The sequence below is a fragment of the Muntiacus reevesi genome, chromosome 2 (genome assembly GCF_963930625.1).
Source record: "Muntiacus reevesi chromosome 2, mMunRee1.1, whole genome shotgun sequence".
Lineage (NCBI taxonomy): Eukaryota > Metazoa > Chordata > Mammalia > Artiodactyla > Cervidae > Muntiacus > Muntiacus reevesi.
The window spans coordinates 198,139,167-198,157,823 of NC_089250.1; the positions used below are offsets into that span (position 1 = coordinate 198,139,167).

The 18,657-nt window shown below is 35.3% G+C and overlaps 1 protein-coding gene across 1 annotated transcript in view; it reads left to right on the forward strand.

The window, feature by feature from the left end:
* LOC136158513 (phospholipid-transporting ATPase ABCA3-like) overlaps positions 1-18,657 on the forward strand; it is a 240,741-nt gene that overhangs the window by 164,347 nt on the left and 57,737 nt on the right. The window contains exons 22-26 of the mRNA XM_065920320.1: positions 2,359-2,578; positions 4,387-4,551; positions 15,856-16,043; positions 18,067-18,192; positions 18,444-18,638. Coding sequence (XP_065776392.1) covers positions 2,359-2,578; positions 4,387-4,551; positions 15,856-16,043; positions 18,067-18,192; positions 18,444-18,638 — 894 coding nt within the window. The remainder of the gene's footprint in view (positions 1-2,358; positions 2,579-4,386; positions 4,552-15,855; positions 16,044-18,066; positions 18,193-18,443; positions 18,639-18,657) is intronic.

The window sequence follows — 18,657 nt, forward strand, 5'->3', positions numbered from 1 at the left end:
GTGTTGCTCTTCCCTTTCATAGTTCTCAGATGGAGTTCTCCATGGGTTCTTAGCTTTGCTTATTTATCTGACTTGGCTATCTCTTTGTTGTTTTAAATGAGACACTCCCTCACTCTGCTCTGGTTCTGTAAAATGCCACCAGCTAGATTTATTCTTGGACCCAACAAGAGGAGGTAAGACCCTATAATTTAGCAATATTAAGTATCTTAGGGCTTCCCTTGTGGCTCAGCTGGTAAAGAATCCGCCTGCAATGTAGGAGTTCTGAATTCAATCCCTGGGTTGGGAAGATCCACTGGGAAAGGGAAAGGCTACCCTCTCCAGTATTCTGGCCTGGAGAATTCCACGGGCTGTATAAACCATCAGGTCACTGAGAGTCAGATACACAACTGAGCGACTTTCAGTTTCACTCTCACTTTGTATTCTTTACTATATTCCATTGATGTGTCTATAATATGCCTCTACAAATCTGTTTTAATTATGGTAGTTTTATAATATATTTAATTATTTTTGTGGATTGACCTTCCTCACTTGCCTCATTAATCTTCTGCAGAATTTCCTGGCTATCTTGATATGTTTTGTTTGTTTACATGTAATCTGTAAAATCAGCTTATCTAATTTTTTTAAATCTTATTGCTATTTTTATGTAGAGTAATTTGGGGAGAATTTACTTTCTTACTATGTTGGGTCAGATTCTATCTAAAAGTAGGGTGTGTCTTCATATTTCCAAGTAGAAATTTAAATTTTCTTTGGAATAGTTCTAATTTAAGACATCCCTAAGCATTATAAGCCTTGGAATGAAGCTGCTTCTAGGTTACCTGTGGTTTCCTGCTGACTATACTCTTTTTACTTCTCTTACTTGGATTAGGGGAAAACCAACTATAGTTAAACCTGGTTTTCACCCAAGATTGCTGATCCACTTCATATATTTTCTTTAAACATTATTGCTTAAGTATAAACTACTTCCAAGAGCATCACAGTGTTCTAATGTGGCTATTCTTAGTTAACTCTTTCTGTTTATTAGTGGCCCTGATAAATAATTTAAAAGGGCCAAAGTTGCTATCTTTAGAGAAATTATAGCTACCAACAATTACCATATAGGTTATTAGAAAATTATCTTCTTAATAGTTCTAGAAGTTCCCTTTTTCCTAATCTGCCCACTGTAAATTCATGCTTCCCTGTCTGATTCTCAAATGGAACAAGAAGTGATTGAAAGAGGATGTCCTTGAGTTCCTGAGATAGATGTAACAGGCCTGGGGGTAGAGAGTGGAGCCAGGAGACAGTCTAAATGTGAGGTGTGATACAAAGAGATTGCATAATACTACAACAGCCACAGAGAAAACCTTTTTTTAATATATTTATATATTATTATTGTAATGTAATATGTTATACATGTTTTATATATGTATACAAAAGCTTTTCTACTACACTTGATAAAGGCTGAGAAAGAACATCAAAAAAAAAGAAAAGAGATGGAGAAACTGGAGTACATAAACTAAATGAAATGGGAGCACTGAATATGAAATAGAGAAAGTAAAACAAACTAGATAAAAGTAAAAGATCATCATATAGTCCAGTTGGTTTTAAATATGACTGCTCATTAGAAACATATCTGGAGTTCTGGAGAAAAAAAGCAATACCTGAGTATTTATATTTTTCAAAAAATTTAAATATAATTCTGATTTGCATCTGGATTTTAAAAAGTAATTACAGGTTTTTCTAGTAGATCCTAGTTATCCTGATACAGAGTTGTATTATTTTTCTGTTGACCATTCATACAATGGTGTTGTGAGTAATAGTTACATAATCACAATAGCAAAAGAGGTTTATCAGTTTCCACAATCAACAGTCAGACAAAAAATAAAAGATAATTACAATTGCAAGCCATAATGGGAACATGATTAGCTTAACAATATAAAATAGTTACATACAATTTGGGAGGGGGGTGCGTATCAAGCAGAGTGATGTGGTAGGGTGAAAGTGCATGCATGCACATGCTTTGATCCAGAGAAAATCTCTAGAGAAATCATCTATGCACTAGATCACTTTTTTTCTGGGAGAATTCAGAGTTGGGCTTCCTGTAGACATAGTTAATTTAATTTTAATCATGAGAGTGCTACAAAGTGATGCTCTTCCAAAAGGAAAAAAAAAGAGAAAGGAAATATAGTCATTCTGTTCATGAGAGTCCTCTATTGAAAAAGAGATTGCTCACTTCAGGCTTATTTTTAATGGGTAAAATTGTTTAAGTAACAAATCTATGCACCAATGAAGGCAGTGCTTGCTGTTTTCTAAGTTCTCTGGCTTGACAACTTGTTATACAGTGTCCTTCACCTTGCTCTTTGCCTCTGCATTCTGTCTCAGGGAGTGTTCATATTCTGCGGAATGGATGCCTTTTTTGCAAATTTCCACTTTCTGGACACAATGATGATCTTTATGCTGTACGGTTGGTCCGTTGTTCCCCTCATGTATCTTGGAAGCCTCCTGTTTTCTAGTAGTACTGCTGCCTACATCAAGCTCACCCTCTTTAACTACTTTTCAACTGTGTTCAGTATCGTCATTCACATCATAATGAAATTCTATGGTAAGGACTTCACACAATTTTTCCTTTCTCCAGGAAAAGCATTAAATAAATAATGATGAAAGAGCTGGAGGATAATTGCTAAACACTTACTTTCCAGGAAGCTGAAAACTTGTGCTCTTTGGAGTCAGCAAATGCTTATTGAACATATATGTGAGAAACAGAGGTTGAGAGATAGGGAAAGAGATAGTGGGCAAGAGGACGAGAGAGACACTAAGCCTCTGAAGGCGATGGATTCAGTATCATTCTAGCCTCATGACCAAAAAAAAAAAAGTTAGAAAATTAAAGATTAAAAGATTAAAGCACACTTGTGCCAATTTTTAAGTCCTTTGAAAGATCACCTCCCACACATCATGCTCTTGAGACTTGATCCTTCAGTTTTAATATCTTAAGAGCACTTTGGAGCAAGGTGGTGAGACTGGAGGGTGGAAGGTGCTATGGTATAATTCCTCCTAATTTAATGAAGCACATAGTCTTGAACCTCCTAATGAGTGTTTTTCAGAAGGAAACAAATAGACAACAAATGTAGTCATCATTAAACCAGTTTCTCTGATTTCATAAGAGTATCAGGAGTAGGTTCTCCCTTTTCTGGTTATGAAATTTAAAGACATGCTGTTGCTGGTGGTGACTATCACCAATAAGATTTTTTTTTTGTTTGCGTCTAGAATATCCCTTTGTTGAATTTCTCTATAACCATGAATTTTGAGCTATATTAGTCAACTCAGCACTCCCCGATAATATGGGTTTTGCGAATTCCAGTTTCTAATAATGAAGACTCTTCTCCTGGAGTATGATTTTATGGACTGTCCCTGTTACTTATTGTAGTAATGGTTCCTACCTTGCTTCTAATAGTTAAGTTCTGCCACCTGACTTCTACTTTGTAGAATTCCATTATCCCCAAATGTGTCAGGGAACCACATTCTATTGTAACATACTCTATCGTTATATTCACCCTACAGAGGACTGTAAGCACAGAGCTTTTCAAGAATGTATTTCTCATATTTACTTTTTATTGAAATATAACTTGCATTCAGAAAAGTGCAGAGACCATAAATGTATAGCTTAATAACTTTTCACAAAGTGAACATACTAGTGAAACCTTCCTCTCTCCAGTCAGGGCTTGCTATCGACCTTGCTTAGGCCAACTAAGAGTCAGAGAGCAAAGAAGTCCTTTGATTTATTCTACACAGATAATCCTCCCAGGGCAGAAAGTACAGTGGAAAAGGGTAGAGTATTGGTTCAAAGTGAAAAATAAAAGAAATATGACAAAGAGGCTATTGAACTTGGCAATGAGAAATTCAGTGGAGACTGCCATGTCCAGAAGAATGGAGGATTCTGGAAGGCAAATTGCCCTCCTACTTAAAATAACAATGTATGTTGGACAAAAAATTATTCAAACTTTTTAAACACATCATTTATCTCTCAAGAAATTTCAGAGGCCAACAGCAAAGTAATATTCACAATCCCATGATTTTCCATTTTTCAGGCTGGACAGGGAACAAAGGGAAAGTCTAAGGCCAAGCCAAAGTAGGGATTTTAATAGCAGACCCACCCATAAAGATGGCGGAAGACAAACCCTAGGGAAATACTGTTAGCAAAAGTCTTCTTCTAAAATCTGTAACTGACAAATCCATACTACAAACTATAAAGATGAAGAAGCTTCATGACTTAGTAACTAGTGTTTTCTCAAAGATGATCTGCTAGACTGGTAATCCTCTGATCATCTTAGGAAATCCTCTGATCATCTTTGTTGTTATGGAAGAGTCACTGCTTTCTAACTGAAAGCTAATCTATCATCTTTTTAATCATAGATGGTGACATTTCTGATTTCACAAGAACCTTAATGAATAGTGCATTAATGGTGCTTCCTAGTTACAACTTTGCAATGAGTATCAGCAAATTCTTTGATGACCATGAGGTGAAAAAACTGTGTGTCAACCAATTTCAAAACATCTATGTGGACTGCAGTGATTCATGTGAGTATATGCAGTTCTCCCAAGTCATTAAAAATCTTTCTAGATTTCCACATTTAAGCCTGAATTGTGGAAGATAAAGAGAAACCTCTCCTTCTTTCAACAGAGACAGTAAGACTTGCTGATTTGAGTGCTTTTCTGTACCAAAGTTATTTTCACTGTCTGGGGAGGGGGGGCGGAATGAAGCCTCAAAATAAAATCCACAATAAATTTCATGAAACCATCGCCAGATGTAACTTAGAATGAGTTACTACTCACCTATGATGTGAAAGTAGCTTTACATACATTATCTTGAATCTTCACAGTATCCTACAAGTCAGCTACTATTATCCCAATTTTATAATGAGGAAACTGAATGCTTTACTTAAAATGAAAATTAAGTATTTCCTTGGGACTCTAGGTTTTAAGTATCATGATAAAGGTAAATGCACAGCCAGATCAAAATCAGGAAAAGTATTATATTAAATTTTCCATATTTTAGACTGATTTCATATTTCACATTAATTCTAAGAACCGACAAATAATGAGTACATTTACTATTTACTCTTAAAAATTGAGAAGTAATTAGCATATTTCCTGTTTGTAAATTTGTTTACTCTGTGTGTGTGTGTGTGCAGTTTGTTCTGGAACCAAATAACTTATATGCAACCACAAAAAGGGAAATGTAATGGTATTTGACTAAATCAGTGCAAGATTAAATATAATTATTAAAATCACTGTGGACAGTGACTGCAGTCATGAAATTAAAAGATGCTTGCTCCTTGGAAGGAAAGCTATGGCAAACCTAGACAGTGTATTAAAAAGTAGAGACATCACTTTGCCAACAAAGGTCTGTAGGGTCAAAACTATGGTTTTTCCAGTAATCATATATGGATGTAAGAGTTGGACCATAAAGAAGGCTGAGGGCCAAAGAACTGATGTTTTTGAATTGTGGTGCTAGAGAATACTCTTGAGAGTCTCTTGAACTGCAAGGAGATCAAACCAGTCACTCTAAAGGAAATCAACCCTGAAATATTCATCAGAAGGACTGATGCTGAAGCTCAAGCTCCAGTGCTTTGTCATCTAATGTGAGGAGCCAACTCATTGGAAAAAACCCTGATGCTGGGAAAGATTGAGGGCAGGAGGAGAAAGGGACAATAGAGGATAAGATGGTTGGATGGCATCATTGGCTCAATGAACATGAGTTTGAGCAAACTCCAGGGAATAGTGAAAGAGAGAAGCCTGGCATGCTCCAGTCCAGGGAGTCACAAAGAGTCGGACCTGACCTAGCTACTGAACAACAACAACAAAGACAAACTGATTATATTTTCTTACAATTTCTGAATAACAAAAATTATGTCACATTTTAGTTTGTATCATATTTGCACTATAAATTTCTCTCTCTGCTTTTTAAAAACAGCTCTATTGAGCTATTATTTACTTACCAGTCATCAGATTTAATTCATTAATTAATTTCATATTCATTGCTTTTAAAAAGTCTATAAAGTTTTGCAATCATTACCACAGTCTAACATTAGAATATTTCCATCATCTGAAAAAGACCCCTTATGCCTGTTTACAGTCAAGCCTCATTTCCATGTCCAGCCCAATATCCACTAATAAACCTACTGCCTCAAAATATTTGGTATTTCTGAATATTTCATATATTTATATCATTATATATTAATTTATATCATTAGAATTATTTTGTGTCTTTTTTCTTTCATTTATGATACTGTTTTTGAGGTTTATCCAGGTTATAGCATATCTCAGTATTCTTTGCTGTTGCTGAATAGTATTCCATTGTATTGATATACCACATTTATTTATCTGTTCATTAGTTGATGGACATTTGTTTGGACACAAGTTGTTAATGGTGTCTTTGAAGCTTGAAAGTTTGAAATGTTGATGGAATCCAGTTTATCAACATTTTCTTCTAAGAATGGTGTTTTTTTGTATCATATTTTAAAAGTCGCCTAAACCAGGGTCAAGAAGATTTTCTCCATGCCTTCTACATGACTAGGTCTATATTCAGGTTACAACGTGATTTGTCCCAGGACAGTTTTTCAAAAAGGATATCATTTCCCCATCAAATTAACACTTTTATTAAAAATGAACTCACCTGAGTTTATTTCTGGAGTATAAATTCTGTTCCCTTGATTGGTATTTCTATCCTATACCAGTACCACACTATTCTGGTTACTTTTGCATTTTAGTAAGTTTTATTTTTTTGTTGTTGTTTTTTTTTGTTTGTTTGTTTGTTTTTTAAGTTTTCCTGTGCTCATTTTATTTATTTTTTTCTTTTTCTTTTTTTTATTTTTCAGTGGGTTTTGTCATACATCGATATGAATCAGCCATAGAGTTACACGTATTCCCCATCCCGGTCCCCCATCCCACCTCCCTCTCCACTCGATTCCTCTGGGTCTTCCCAATCCACCAGGCCCGAGCACTTGACTCATGCATCCAACCTGGGCTGGTGATCTGTTTCACCATAGATAATATACATGCTGTTCTTTCCAAACATCCCACCCTCACCTTCTCCCACAGAGTTCAAAAGTCTGTTGTGTACTTCTGTGTCTCTTTTTCTGTTTTGCATATAGGGTTATCATTACCATCTTTCTAAATTCCATATATATGTGTTAGTATACTGTAATGTTCTTTATCTTTCTGGCTTACTTCACTCTGTATAATGGGCTCCAGTTTCATCCATCTCATTAGAACTGATTCAAATGAATTCTTTTTAACGGCTGAGTAATATTCCATGGTGTATATGTACCACAGCTTCCTTATCCATTCGTCTGCTGATGGGCATCTAGGTTGCTTCCATGTCCTGGCTATTATAAACAGTGCTGCGATGAACATTGGGGTGCACGTGTCTCTTTCAGATCTGGTTTCCTCAGTGTGTATGCCCAGAAGTGGTATTGCTGGATCATATGGCAGTTCTATTTCCAGTTTTTTAAGAAATCTCCACACTGTTTTCCATAGTGGCTGTACTAGTTTGCATTCCCACCAACAGTGTAAGAGGGTTCCCTTTTCTCCACACCCTCTCCAGCATTTATTGCTTGTAGACTTTTGGAAAATTAACACACAGAAATCCCTTGCATTCCTATACACTAACAATGAAAAAACAGAAAGAGAAATTAAGGAAACAATACCATTCACCATTGCAACAAAAAGAATAAAATACTTAGGAGTATATCTACCTAAAGAAACGAAAGACCTATACATAGAAAACTTTAGTAAGTTTTAAATTGAGAAATATAATCCTCCATCCTTGGTCTTTTTTAAATTTAACCATTTATTTTGTCTGCATTGAGTCTTTTTTCTTTTTTTTAATTTCTTTTTTTTTCCATTTAATTTTTATTAGTTGGAGGCTAATTACTTTACAATATTGTAGTGGGTTTTGTCATACATTGACATGAATCAGCCATGGAATTACATGTATTCCCCATCCCGATCCCCCCTCCCACCTCCCTCTCCACCCGATTCCTCTAGCTGTGGCATGTAGGATCTTCTGTTGCAGCATGCAGGGTCTTCTTTGTGGAGCACAGACTTCTCTCTAGATGAGGCACATAGGCTTAGTTGCTCCATGGCAGGTGGGATCTTAGTTCCCCAACCATGAGTCAAACCCATGTCCCTTGCTTTGGAAGGTGGACTCAACCACTAGACCAACAGGGAAGTCGTCCCCATCCTTGATTTTTTTAACACTGTTTTGACCCTTGTGGATCCTATGGATTTCTCTACAAATTTTTGGTATTGGCATGTCATTTACTGGGGAAAAAAAGACTCCTGGAATTTGAATAGATATTGCATTGATACTACTGATCAATCTGGGAAAATGAGCCATCTTAAAAATATTGAGCTGAACAATCCATGAAAAGGAATGGCTGTCTGTTTATTTAGATCTTTCATTTCCCTCAGCAATGCTGTATAACTTTCAGTTTACAGGTCTTGCATTTCTCTGCTAAATTTATTTCTGAGATGTTTTTGCTACTATTGAAAATGGGATATGTTAACTTTCTGCTGTTCACTGTTAAAAGATAGAAATCCAGTGACTTTTTGTATATTATATACTATGAACTTATATGATTTTTTATCTTCTATCTTATGAACTTAACTCATTTATTCATTCCAATAGTTTTTATGTGGATTTCTTAAGATTTTCTATTTGCAATATTATGTTGTTTGTGAATACTCTTCTTTTCAAAATCAAGATTTCTTTTTTTCTTAAACATTTTTATTTCATTTCACTGACTAGAATTTCCAGTACTGTACTGAATAGTAGCCATGGCAGTAAACACCTTTGCTTGTTCCCAGCCTTAAGAGGAAAGTATTCAGTTATTCTCCATTAAATATGATTTTTAGCTATAAGTGTTTTTATAGTTCCTCTTTATTGGTTTGAGGAAGTTCCATTCTATTCCAAGTTTATTGACAATTTTTGTAATGAATGAGATTAAATTCTTTTTCTATGTCTTTGAGATCATGTAGAGATTTTGTCATTTGTTCTTTTAATATGGTGTATTAAGTTTATTTTCTGATGTTAAATTATACTGGTTAAGAGGACTCATGTTAATCTGATTTCGATTTGTTTGCAGATAGCCTCTTTATTACTCTAAAAATTTCTGTCTTGCAAAAATTGTTATCCTTAGTGTTGTGAAATTTTTCCATGAGCTGTCTAGACAGATTTTTCTCTTCTTTATTCTGTTTATCATTTGATGGCAATTTCAACCTAAAGGCTCTTGTCTTTATTTAGTGGCAGGAAAACATCTATAATTTCACTTTTTATCACTTTTCCTGATCCCTTCTGTTTTCTCTTTCTTGAACTCTTACTCTATGACTGCTGTACTTCCTACACTTGTCTATAGAAAAAGATAGACTAAGTCCCTGGTTTCATGGAGTTTATAATGTGAGTTGTGGCAAGTGGAAAAACTTTTGAAAGTAAGTAAATAGACACAATAGTTACCGTTTGAAGTAAGAGAGTAAGAGAAATAAAGGAGGTAGTTAGTAACTTGCATCACTTCAGATAGAATACTTACGGAAGTCATTACTGCAGAGTGTGATTAGATGACTAAAAGGATGAGATTGATCTAGCCAGTGAAGAATGAGAGGAATAATATTTCACATTGACGGAAGACCAAGAGAAAAGTCTCAAATCAGGGAAGGATCTTAAATATTTAAAGACTAGAATGGAGGCTTGTTTGGAGCATATGAGTCCTAAGTCACTTCAGTTCAGTTCAGTTCAGTTCAGTTCAGTCGCTCAGTCGGGTCCAACTCTTTGCGACCCCATGGACTATAGCTTGGGGTCCTATGTCCATAGAATTCTCCGGGTAAGAATACTGTAGTGGGTTGATATATATCAAGATATATATATCTAATTCAGTTATTTATATGTAATTTAGTATTTTGGTTTAAGGTTTAAGTTTTCTACTTTGTTAATTTCAGATATTCTGTTTATAATTTGCTTTTGCTTTACTTAGTCTTATTGCATATGGTCACGGTATTTGGCATTTAACTATACTGGAGCTATTTATTAAGGTTTTCTTTACGACCATAAACATGGTGATCTCATTATTGTTGTTCTTTAGTCACTAAGTCCTGTCTGACTCTTTTGTGATCCCATGGACTGTAGCCCTCCAGGCTCCTCTGTCCATGTTATTACCCAGGCAAGAAAAATGAAGTGGGTTGCCATTTCCTTCTGCAGGGGATCTTCCTGATCCAGGGACTGAACCTGTGTTTCCTGCTTTAGCAATCAGATTCTTTACCACTGAGCCACCAAGGAAGCCCTCGTTGTAACTGGTGTTGTTGATCTCTCACTAATTTACTATTATGTTTATATAAAGGCAGTATAGTAAGAGGATGGCCTGGAGTCACATGACCTGAGTTGAATCCTGGCTCTGCAACTTGTTGGCTCTACACCTCAGTAATTTCACTGTTGATTATGATGCTTGAATATTTGTTATGTTCCCTTTTTAGGTTAGAGAGTGCTATGTATGAGGCGTTTTATTTTAAATAGGTTTTATGACTATATGAGATCACCATGTGGCTTTGGCCATTAGTGTATTGATGTGGTGGTGGTGGTGGTGGTTTAGTTGCTAAGTCATATCCAACTCTTTCGACCCCATGAACTGTAGCCTGCCAGGCTCCTCTGTCAATGGGATTCTCCAGGCAAGAATCCTGGAGTGGGTTGCCATTTTCTTCTCCAGGGGATCATCTCGACCTAGGAATCAAACCTGGGTCTTCTGCATCACAGGGAGATTCTTAACCGATTGAGCTATGAGGGAAGCCATACAACTATATTAATATATTTTTAAAATATTAAACACTTTGCATTCCTTACATAAACACAATTGTCTGTGTATCTGTCTATTCCATTTGTTAATATTTCATGAGTTTTTATCTTTATTTTACAAAATTAAAAACATAAATAATATTTACAAGCATCTTAAATACCAGCTTATAATACTTGACAGTTTTTAATCGTTTCAAATTGAGTTTTTCATAAGCTTTTAAAATGCAAGATTATTCATCACTGAAGTAGATGAACAGTCCTATGAGTTTTTTAATCCATGTTTATGAGAAAGATTGACCTGCTATTTTGTTTTTTCATAGTGTCCATGTTTGCACTGTATATGGAGTTTATACTAGTAACAGATAATGAACTGTGGAGTATTTTCTAATTTTTTTATTCAGCAGACTAACTTATGTAAAACATCTCTTTGCTCAATATTTAGTAAAACTTACTTTTAAAACAAGACTTGATATTTTCTTGATAGGTGCCTTCTCAGGTATTGGTTCAATTCCCTAAGATTTGAAATGCAAATATTTGTAAACATAATGACTTATAAGACATAGAGATAGAAGTAAATGGACAATTAGATTAAAAGGGAGCCCTCAAATATGCCAAGGCATGTATGGAATTTTGATGTATAGAGGAGATGGCATCATATATTATTGGGCAGAAATACACCATTTAATAAATACTAGTAAGTGTATTACCCGAAAAGGGAAAAACAGGTGGATCCATATTCTGTACAGTTCAGTTCAGTGCAGTAGCTCAGTCATGTCCAACTCTTTGCGACCCCATGGACTGCAGCGCACCAGGCTTTGCTTACTCAAACTCATGTCCATCAAGTCAGCGATACCATCCAACCATCTCATCCTCCCTTATCCTCCCGCCTTCAATCTTTCCCAGCATCAGGGTCTTTTCCAATGAGTTGGTTCATTGCATCAGGTGGCCAAAGTATTGGAGTTTCAGCTTCAGCATCAGTCCTTCCAATGAATATTCAAGACTGATTTCCTTCAGAATTGACTGGTTGGATCTCCTTGCAGTTCAAGGGACTCTCAAGAGTCTTCTCCAACACCACAGTTCAAAAGCATCATTTCTTTAGCACTCAGCTTTCTTTATAGTCCAACTCTCACATCCATATATGACCACTGGAAAAACCATAGCTTTGACTAGACGGACCTTTGTTGGCAAAGTAATGTCTCTGCTTTTTAATATGCTCTCTAGGTTTGGCACAGCTTTTCTTCCAATGTGCAATTGTCTTTTAATTTCATGGCTGCAGTCACCATCTGCAGTGATTTTGGAGCTCAACAAAATAAAGTCTGCCACTGTTTCCACTGTTTCCTCATTTATGTGCCATAAAATGATGGGACTGAATGCCATGATCTTAGTTTTTTGAATCCTGAGTCTTTTTTTTTCCTGTGGCTGGCCTACACACCTCTCCAGCACCACTCACCTGAAGAACCTACTATGGATGCCAGCTACTGCTTTTTCTCCCTTCCTAAACAGATACAGCTTGGTCTAGAGCTGCACTGCCCCCTAAGAAGGAGAATTGAATGTTGAGTCTTAAGCCAACTTTTTCACTCTCCTCTTTCACTTTCAACAAGAGCCTCTTTAGTTCTTCGCTTTCTGCCACAGGGGTGGTGTCATCTGCATATCTGAAATTATTGATATTTCTCCCAGCAATCTTGATTCCAGCTTGTGTTTCATCCAGCCCAGCATTTCTCATGATGTACTCTGCATATAAGTTAAATAAGTAGGTTGACAACATACAGCCTTGACATACTCCTTTCCCAGTTTGAAACCAACCTGTTGTTCCATGTCCAGTTCTAACTGTTGCTTCTTGACCTGCATACCGGTTTCTCAGGAGGCAGGTAAGGTGGTCTGGTATTCCAATCTCTTTAAGAATTTTCCACAGTTTCTTGTGATCCACACTGTCAAGGGCTCTGGCATAGTCAATAAAGCAGAAGTAGGTATTTTTCTGGAACTCACTTGCTTTTTCAATGATCCAATGGATGTTGGCAATTTGATCTCTGGTTCTTCTGCCTTTTCTAAATCCAACTTGAACATCTGGAAGTTCACAGTTCATAGTTTTATGACATCAAGTACAAAATAAGAAAATAAGTTCAAAATCCCTGAATTATAAAGAAAGGATTTATAAATTTGACTACATTAAAATTTAAAACTGTTAATTTAGAGGCATTATATAGAAATAAAAGCCTCAGAAGCAAATATATTTTTTAACACATATATAATGAACAAAGCATTACTATCTGGAATAAGAATGATAAATTAAGACAAATTATGCTATCTAGAATAAAATGGGAGAATAAATACATGAAGAAGAATTTCACAGAAATAAAAAAAGAATAAAATATGGTCCAAAAATGGCCTATATGGATTATCATAAACCTCATGAGTGATCAAAGAACTATGAACTTGTTTTTTTAAGTCTGAGGTCAAGAAGCATTACAATGTAAAGAAATGAAAATATGTACATATTGTGAGTGAAAATAATTTACTACTTTGAAAATGAGTTAGCACTAACCAAGTTTGACATGCCAATTACCAATATTTTTACTCCAAGATGGAAAACCTTAATAAATATTTTCTTCAGCATTATCTGTAATTGCAAAAAGAAATGGAAATAGCTTATGTCTATTAACAGCAGAATGTAATGATAAATTAAGGCTTTTCTTCCTACATAATAGAGTATCATAGAGGAGTGGAAATGTATGAACTTCAGCTGCAAACAATATGAATAAATCTTAGAAATACAATGAATATTTTGTAAACCTTGCTGTTATAACTACAAACAACATGATGCTATTTTTATAAACCTCATAAACAGACTATTACAAACAACATAATATTTATAGAAATGCATTTCTCTGGTCAAATTATATTAGAAAATTTCCAAAGAAATAAGACAATTATATCTGGAATATAGATAGTAGGGGTAAAATCAAGGAGAACATAGCTAGAAGGAAGCTATTAATAATGTTTTGGTTATTTTGTTAAGTGGGAGGCTCCTGAGAGCTCATTTTATGTTACATTTTTAAATAATTTTCAAGTATGAACACTGAAATAAAGTAATATTTGAAATTCTTTTTTTTCTTTTTTTTTCCCATTTATTTTTATTAGTTGGAGGCTAATTACTTTACAATATTGTAGTGGTTTTTGCCATACATTGACATGAATCAGCCATGGAATTCTTTGTATATGGCATGAACTATTTAAAACTCTACAGATAAAATACTAGAATATTTAGAATCTTTAGCTAGATTGCTGAATTAAAACCAAAAATCAGTATATAAAATAAATTTAAACTGAAAGTGACAGAGTAGGTATCTCCAAGGATCTATCCCTCCCTTGAAACAAGGATTAAGGTGGCAGAAACTGTCAGAATCAATTTTCTGGAACTCTGAATTTAATCAAAACTTATAAAAAGCAAGGAAGTAGAAAATGAAGGAAGAAGCTGCTCAATTTTGTCAAGAAAGCAATGTAGAGTTTTAACTTACCTGCCTACCTTCCCATTTTCCAGCTAGGCAGCAGTAACTGTGAGTAACCTGCATTCCTGGTGTGTTTTCTTACACCAGAAGGGGCAAAGAATAATTCTTGTTCTCAAAGAATTGTGGTTACGTTTTTAGATCTGTCTGGCAATGACCTGGTGAATCAGTTCAGGAGGTGCACTGTTTAGCTCTTCTTGTAACTTTCTGAGGGCTGGAGCAACCTCCTGGGCAGCTTTGTCAAAAACATTTAAAGGGATATGCTAACCACAGCCACCTAGGGCAAGTGAGGAGAAACGGAAGGCAAGTGGCAAGAAAGAAAAGCCTAAGAAGTAAGAGGCCGGGGAAAGTGATTGAGTGTGAGGGGAATAATCAATTACAAAAACCTCCATTTGCAATGGATAATTCAGAGTGCCACATGCAGATTCGAGGCTGAAACCTGATAAGACTTTATGAATGAACTCTCTGAGTTCAACTCTGCTTAGGCCCTGCATAAGCAAGATATGTGGACTAAATAAAAATTGTACATGGACTGGTTAATTATTTTAAGAGAGCCCCAACTCACAGCTAATCTAAAAAGGATAGGAGAAGTTTGGTTTGTGTGTATGTGTGTTTTGCTCCAAACGTTTAAAGATATTTCCATCAAATCGTAGCTAATAGCTAAGTTAGCAGAACAGAAACTCCACTGATCAAAAACAACAAAATACAGTCTTTACAAAAACAGTTTTCAAAAGTTACTAAACAAATAAGTACAACCCACAAAAATCAAAAACAACAGAATTCTTGGCAATTAAATAAAACAAACAGGTATTTATGATATCTTTAGCTATTATTGTAGGTCATGCCTACTGTCCATAAAGTCCTTCAGAGTGAGAACACATTTTCTTCTATAAGTGGGAAAAGAGTATTGATGGAAACACTGGTGAGGAAGAAAAGAACAAAGTTTAGATGTAAGTAGGTAATAATTGATATTTCCTGATTTTACTACACAGAAAGTTAGCTAACACAAACATCTGAATTTTAGATATGCAAATAGGAGGCATCTCTGAGATGTGAAGATAATACAATCACTCTTTTTTCAGTAAGAATTGCATTTTCTGTGCCAGTATGCACAAACACTAATTTTATTGTAATAAAATACACATAACATAAAGTTTACATTTTAAAGTATACATTTCAGTGGTACTGAATACATTCATAATGTTGTGCAATCATCATCACTATCTAGATCCATGATAATTCTGTTTACAAAGGCTCAGCCTTTGAAACTCACCGAGTATGTAGTAAGATTTTTGCCTATCAAAACTGGTTTAAAAAAAGAGAGAAAAAAAGTGTTTGCAGGGGAACTGTTACAATAATCATAAATATCAGTGAAGATTAAATAAGAAACAAAATGCTGACATTTGCTTATTTTTCATATCTATACTTCTCTAAAATAACTTAACATTCATTTTATCCTATATTTCTTAATATTTGGTGTCATCTTAGACTTTGTATAAGTTTTTAAAATAAGGCTATCTCTTTTATCACCCCCAGTTAAGAATAACAATGTCTACAGTTTTGGAGAACATGGGATTGCAAACTTTTTGATTTCATCAGCTGCCTTGGGCTTAATTTTTCTGCTTTTGCTTTTTTGTCTGGAAAGTACATTCTGGAACCTGAGAAACTTTGTCTTTCATAAAATTGTATTTAATGTCTATAAGATATTTATGAACAACAAGAAGGTGAGTAACTAATACAGACTCTAGATACAACTCAAAGAAAGCTCAGCATTAGGTCAGAATGTATAAATTAACATATTCCTACCTTTGTTACTTAATAAAGAAGATATCATTCAATTATACTAAGATCTAACTGGGACTAATTTGAATCACAGGTCTTTCATCTTAGTTTGAATTTTCAGTTCTGAATGTTGAATCCTCTGCCTACAAGAAAATAATCCACAATAATGAACTGACTATGATAGAAAGTGCTGCCTCGTGCCTGTACAGTCTTTGAGGTGTATTTGGTTGTAATTATAGAATTGACTTCTTTAAAGCTGGGTAGAATTATAGAGTTTCATGGTCTCTACCAGTCAGGACTTTTTCCTATTGCCTAGGATTAAACATACAAATATTGTGTTAAGATTTTTTTTTCCTGCTCTTTCTTAGTTTCAAACTTTAACATTCTTAGGCTGAGATGGGTCTCTACCAGTCAGATTACTAGCTATTGCTTTACATAGGTCTCATAGTTCACACAATCTCCAAGTTTTGCCTTAGGATTTTTTAATTGTTCATTCATTCAATAATTGAACTTTCACTGATCTACACTTGAATAGAACCAAAAATAAATAAATAAATCTTTTTTAAAAAAAGAATATAGGAATAAGTGGAAGAAATGAACAAGTAGGGTTTATTCCATGAATGTAAAATTAGTTTAATATTTGAAAATAAATCAATGTTACAATATTGATCATCTCAAGAAGAAAAATCACATGTTCATGTCAATTATTGCAGGAAAGTCATGTGACATTTAACAACCTTTTATGATTTTTTTAAAACTACACCACTAGGGAAAGAAAGGACCTACCTTAACCTAATAAGTGGCATCTGTTTATTTGTAACTGCTGCTGCTGCTAAGTCGCTTCAGTCGTGTTTATATGTAAAGCCTACAGTAAACATAAAAGGAAGGACAAAAAGTTTTCAAAGATTGAAAATTGGGCAATGATATTCACTCTTAGCACTTGCATTCTGTCAATTTTGAGATTGGAAAAGAAAAAAGCAATTAAAGCAGCTCTCTTCTCACTCTTCTGATTAGCATGTTTACTGAATTAGCATGTGAGCTGAATATATTCTCCTGATCCATTCCTCAACCATTACCATTAAATGAGTACTTGAATTAAACCTGAGCAGTTCAAAACAACAAAACTTTGCTCAAGCAGTAACAAATTACTGTTCACAAGACACACCATGTTGTTTCATTCTCACACAACTTTCTTTAAGCTCCCACTGCTAATGGCAACCTTTCTTCCATCCCCACCCTACTTCCTTCTCAATATATTTTTGTTTATTCTCCAAACTCAGCTCAAACTTCACCAATAAGGGGCCCTAATCAAAAAAAGGAGCTCATTCTTCTCTCTTAAACCTAATGCTCTCTTGAATATATTTTGGTTGTAACAAATCACACTAAGTAATAAGTAATAGTATCATTGTTGCTTTTGTTCTCCACAAAATGTCCACGTCACTGGCAAGGACATACTGCTTACTCATGCTTGTAAGAAAATTTGTTCATGACTACAATTTCAAAAATAAGCAAGTCATGGGAATTCCCTGGCAGTCTAGTGGTTAAGACTCCAGGCTTTCACTGAAGGGAGCACGGGTTCGGTCCCTAGTTGAAGAACTAAGATCCTGCACGCCGCATGACCAAGAAAAAAGAAAAAAATAAGCAAGTCAGGAATAAATTTGTGCATAAGAGTTCAAGAAATTGGTGCTGTGCTTAGTCACTCAGCCATGTACAACTCTTCGTGACCCTATGGACTGTAGCTTGCCAGGTCCTTTGTCCATGGCGATTCTCCAGGCAAGAAGACTGGAGTGGGTTGCCATGCCCTCCTCAGGAAATTGGTAGAGAGGCTCATTAATAGAAATTACTCAAATATTTTGTGACATCTTTGAAATTACTCCCTCAGGTCAGCTTTCCAAAAAGCCACCCAGTTTAAGCCAAAATGTCTAACGTGTATTCAAATCTGTGATCTTTGTCTTGAAAATACAGGCTACAGATTCCATCCAAGTAATCAACGAATATGGAGATAAAGATGTAATAAATGAAAGAAAGAGAGTCCAGAAACTTTTACCTAGGTTGACGGCTGCCCCTTTGCTTTTCAACGAACTTACAAAGGTAAAGTCATTCAGTATCCAACCTTGCACCAAGATTTAGCCCACCTTCCCTGCCATGAATTTATTGGTAGTATTACTAATTCATTGGAGTTCTATGGGATCTATGTACATTCTGGTAAAATAGAGGGCTGAAAGGGGAAAGACTCTTCTGAAACTGTCCATACGTAACAGTCCACAGGGTCTGAGGTTATGGTTGTGGTTTACCCATTATCAGTGCTTCAGTACAATGTGGTTCTCTTTTAATTTTCTCAGATTTACTATAAGTGTCCAGTTGTAAAGGCTGTGAGAAATATCTCCCTTTTAGTCTCAAAGTATGAGTGCTTTGGATTACTTGGATTAAATGGAGCCGGAAAAACCACTACATTCAAAATGTTGACTGGAGAGGAGATCACAACCTCTGGAGTTGTGTTAATTGATGGCATTAACATCACTGAAAATATCAGAAAGGTATTTCTAGACCTAATCA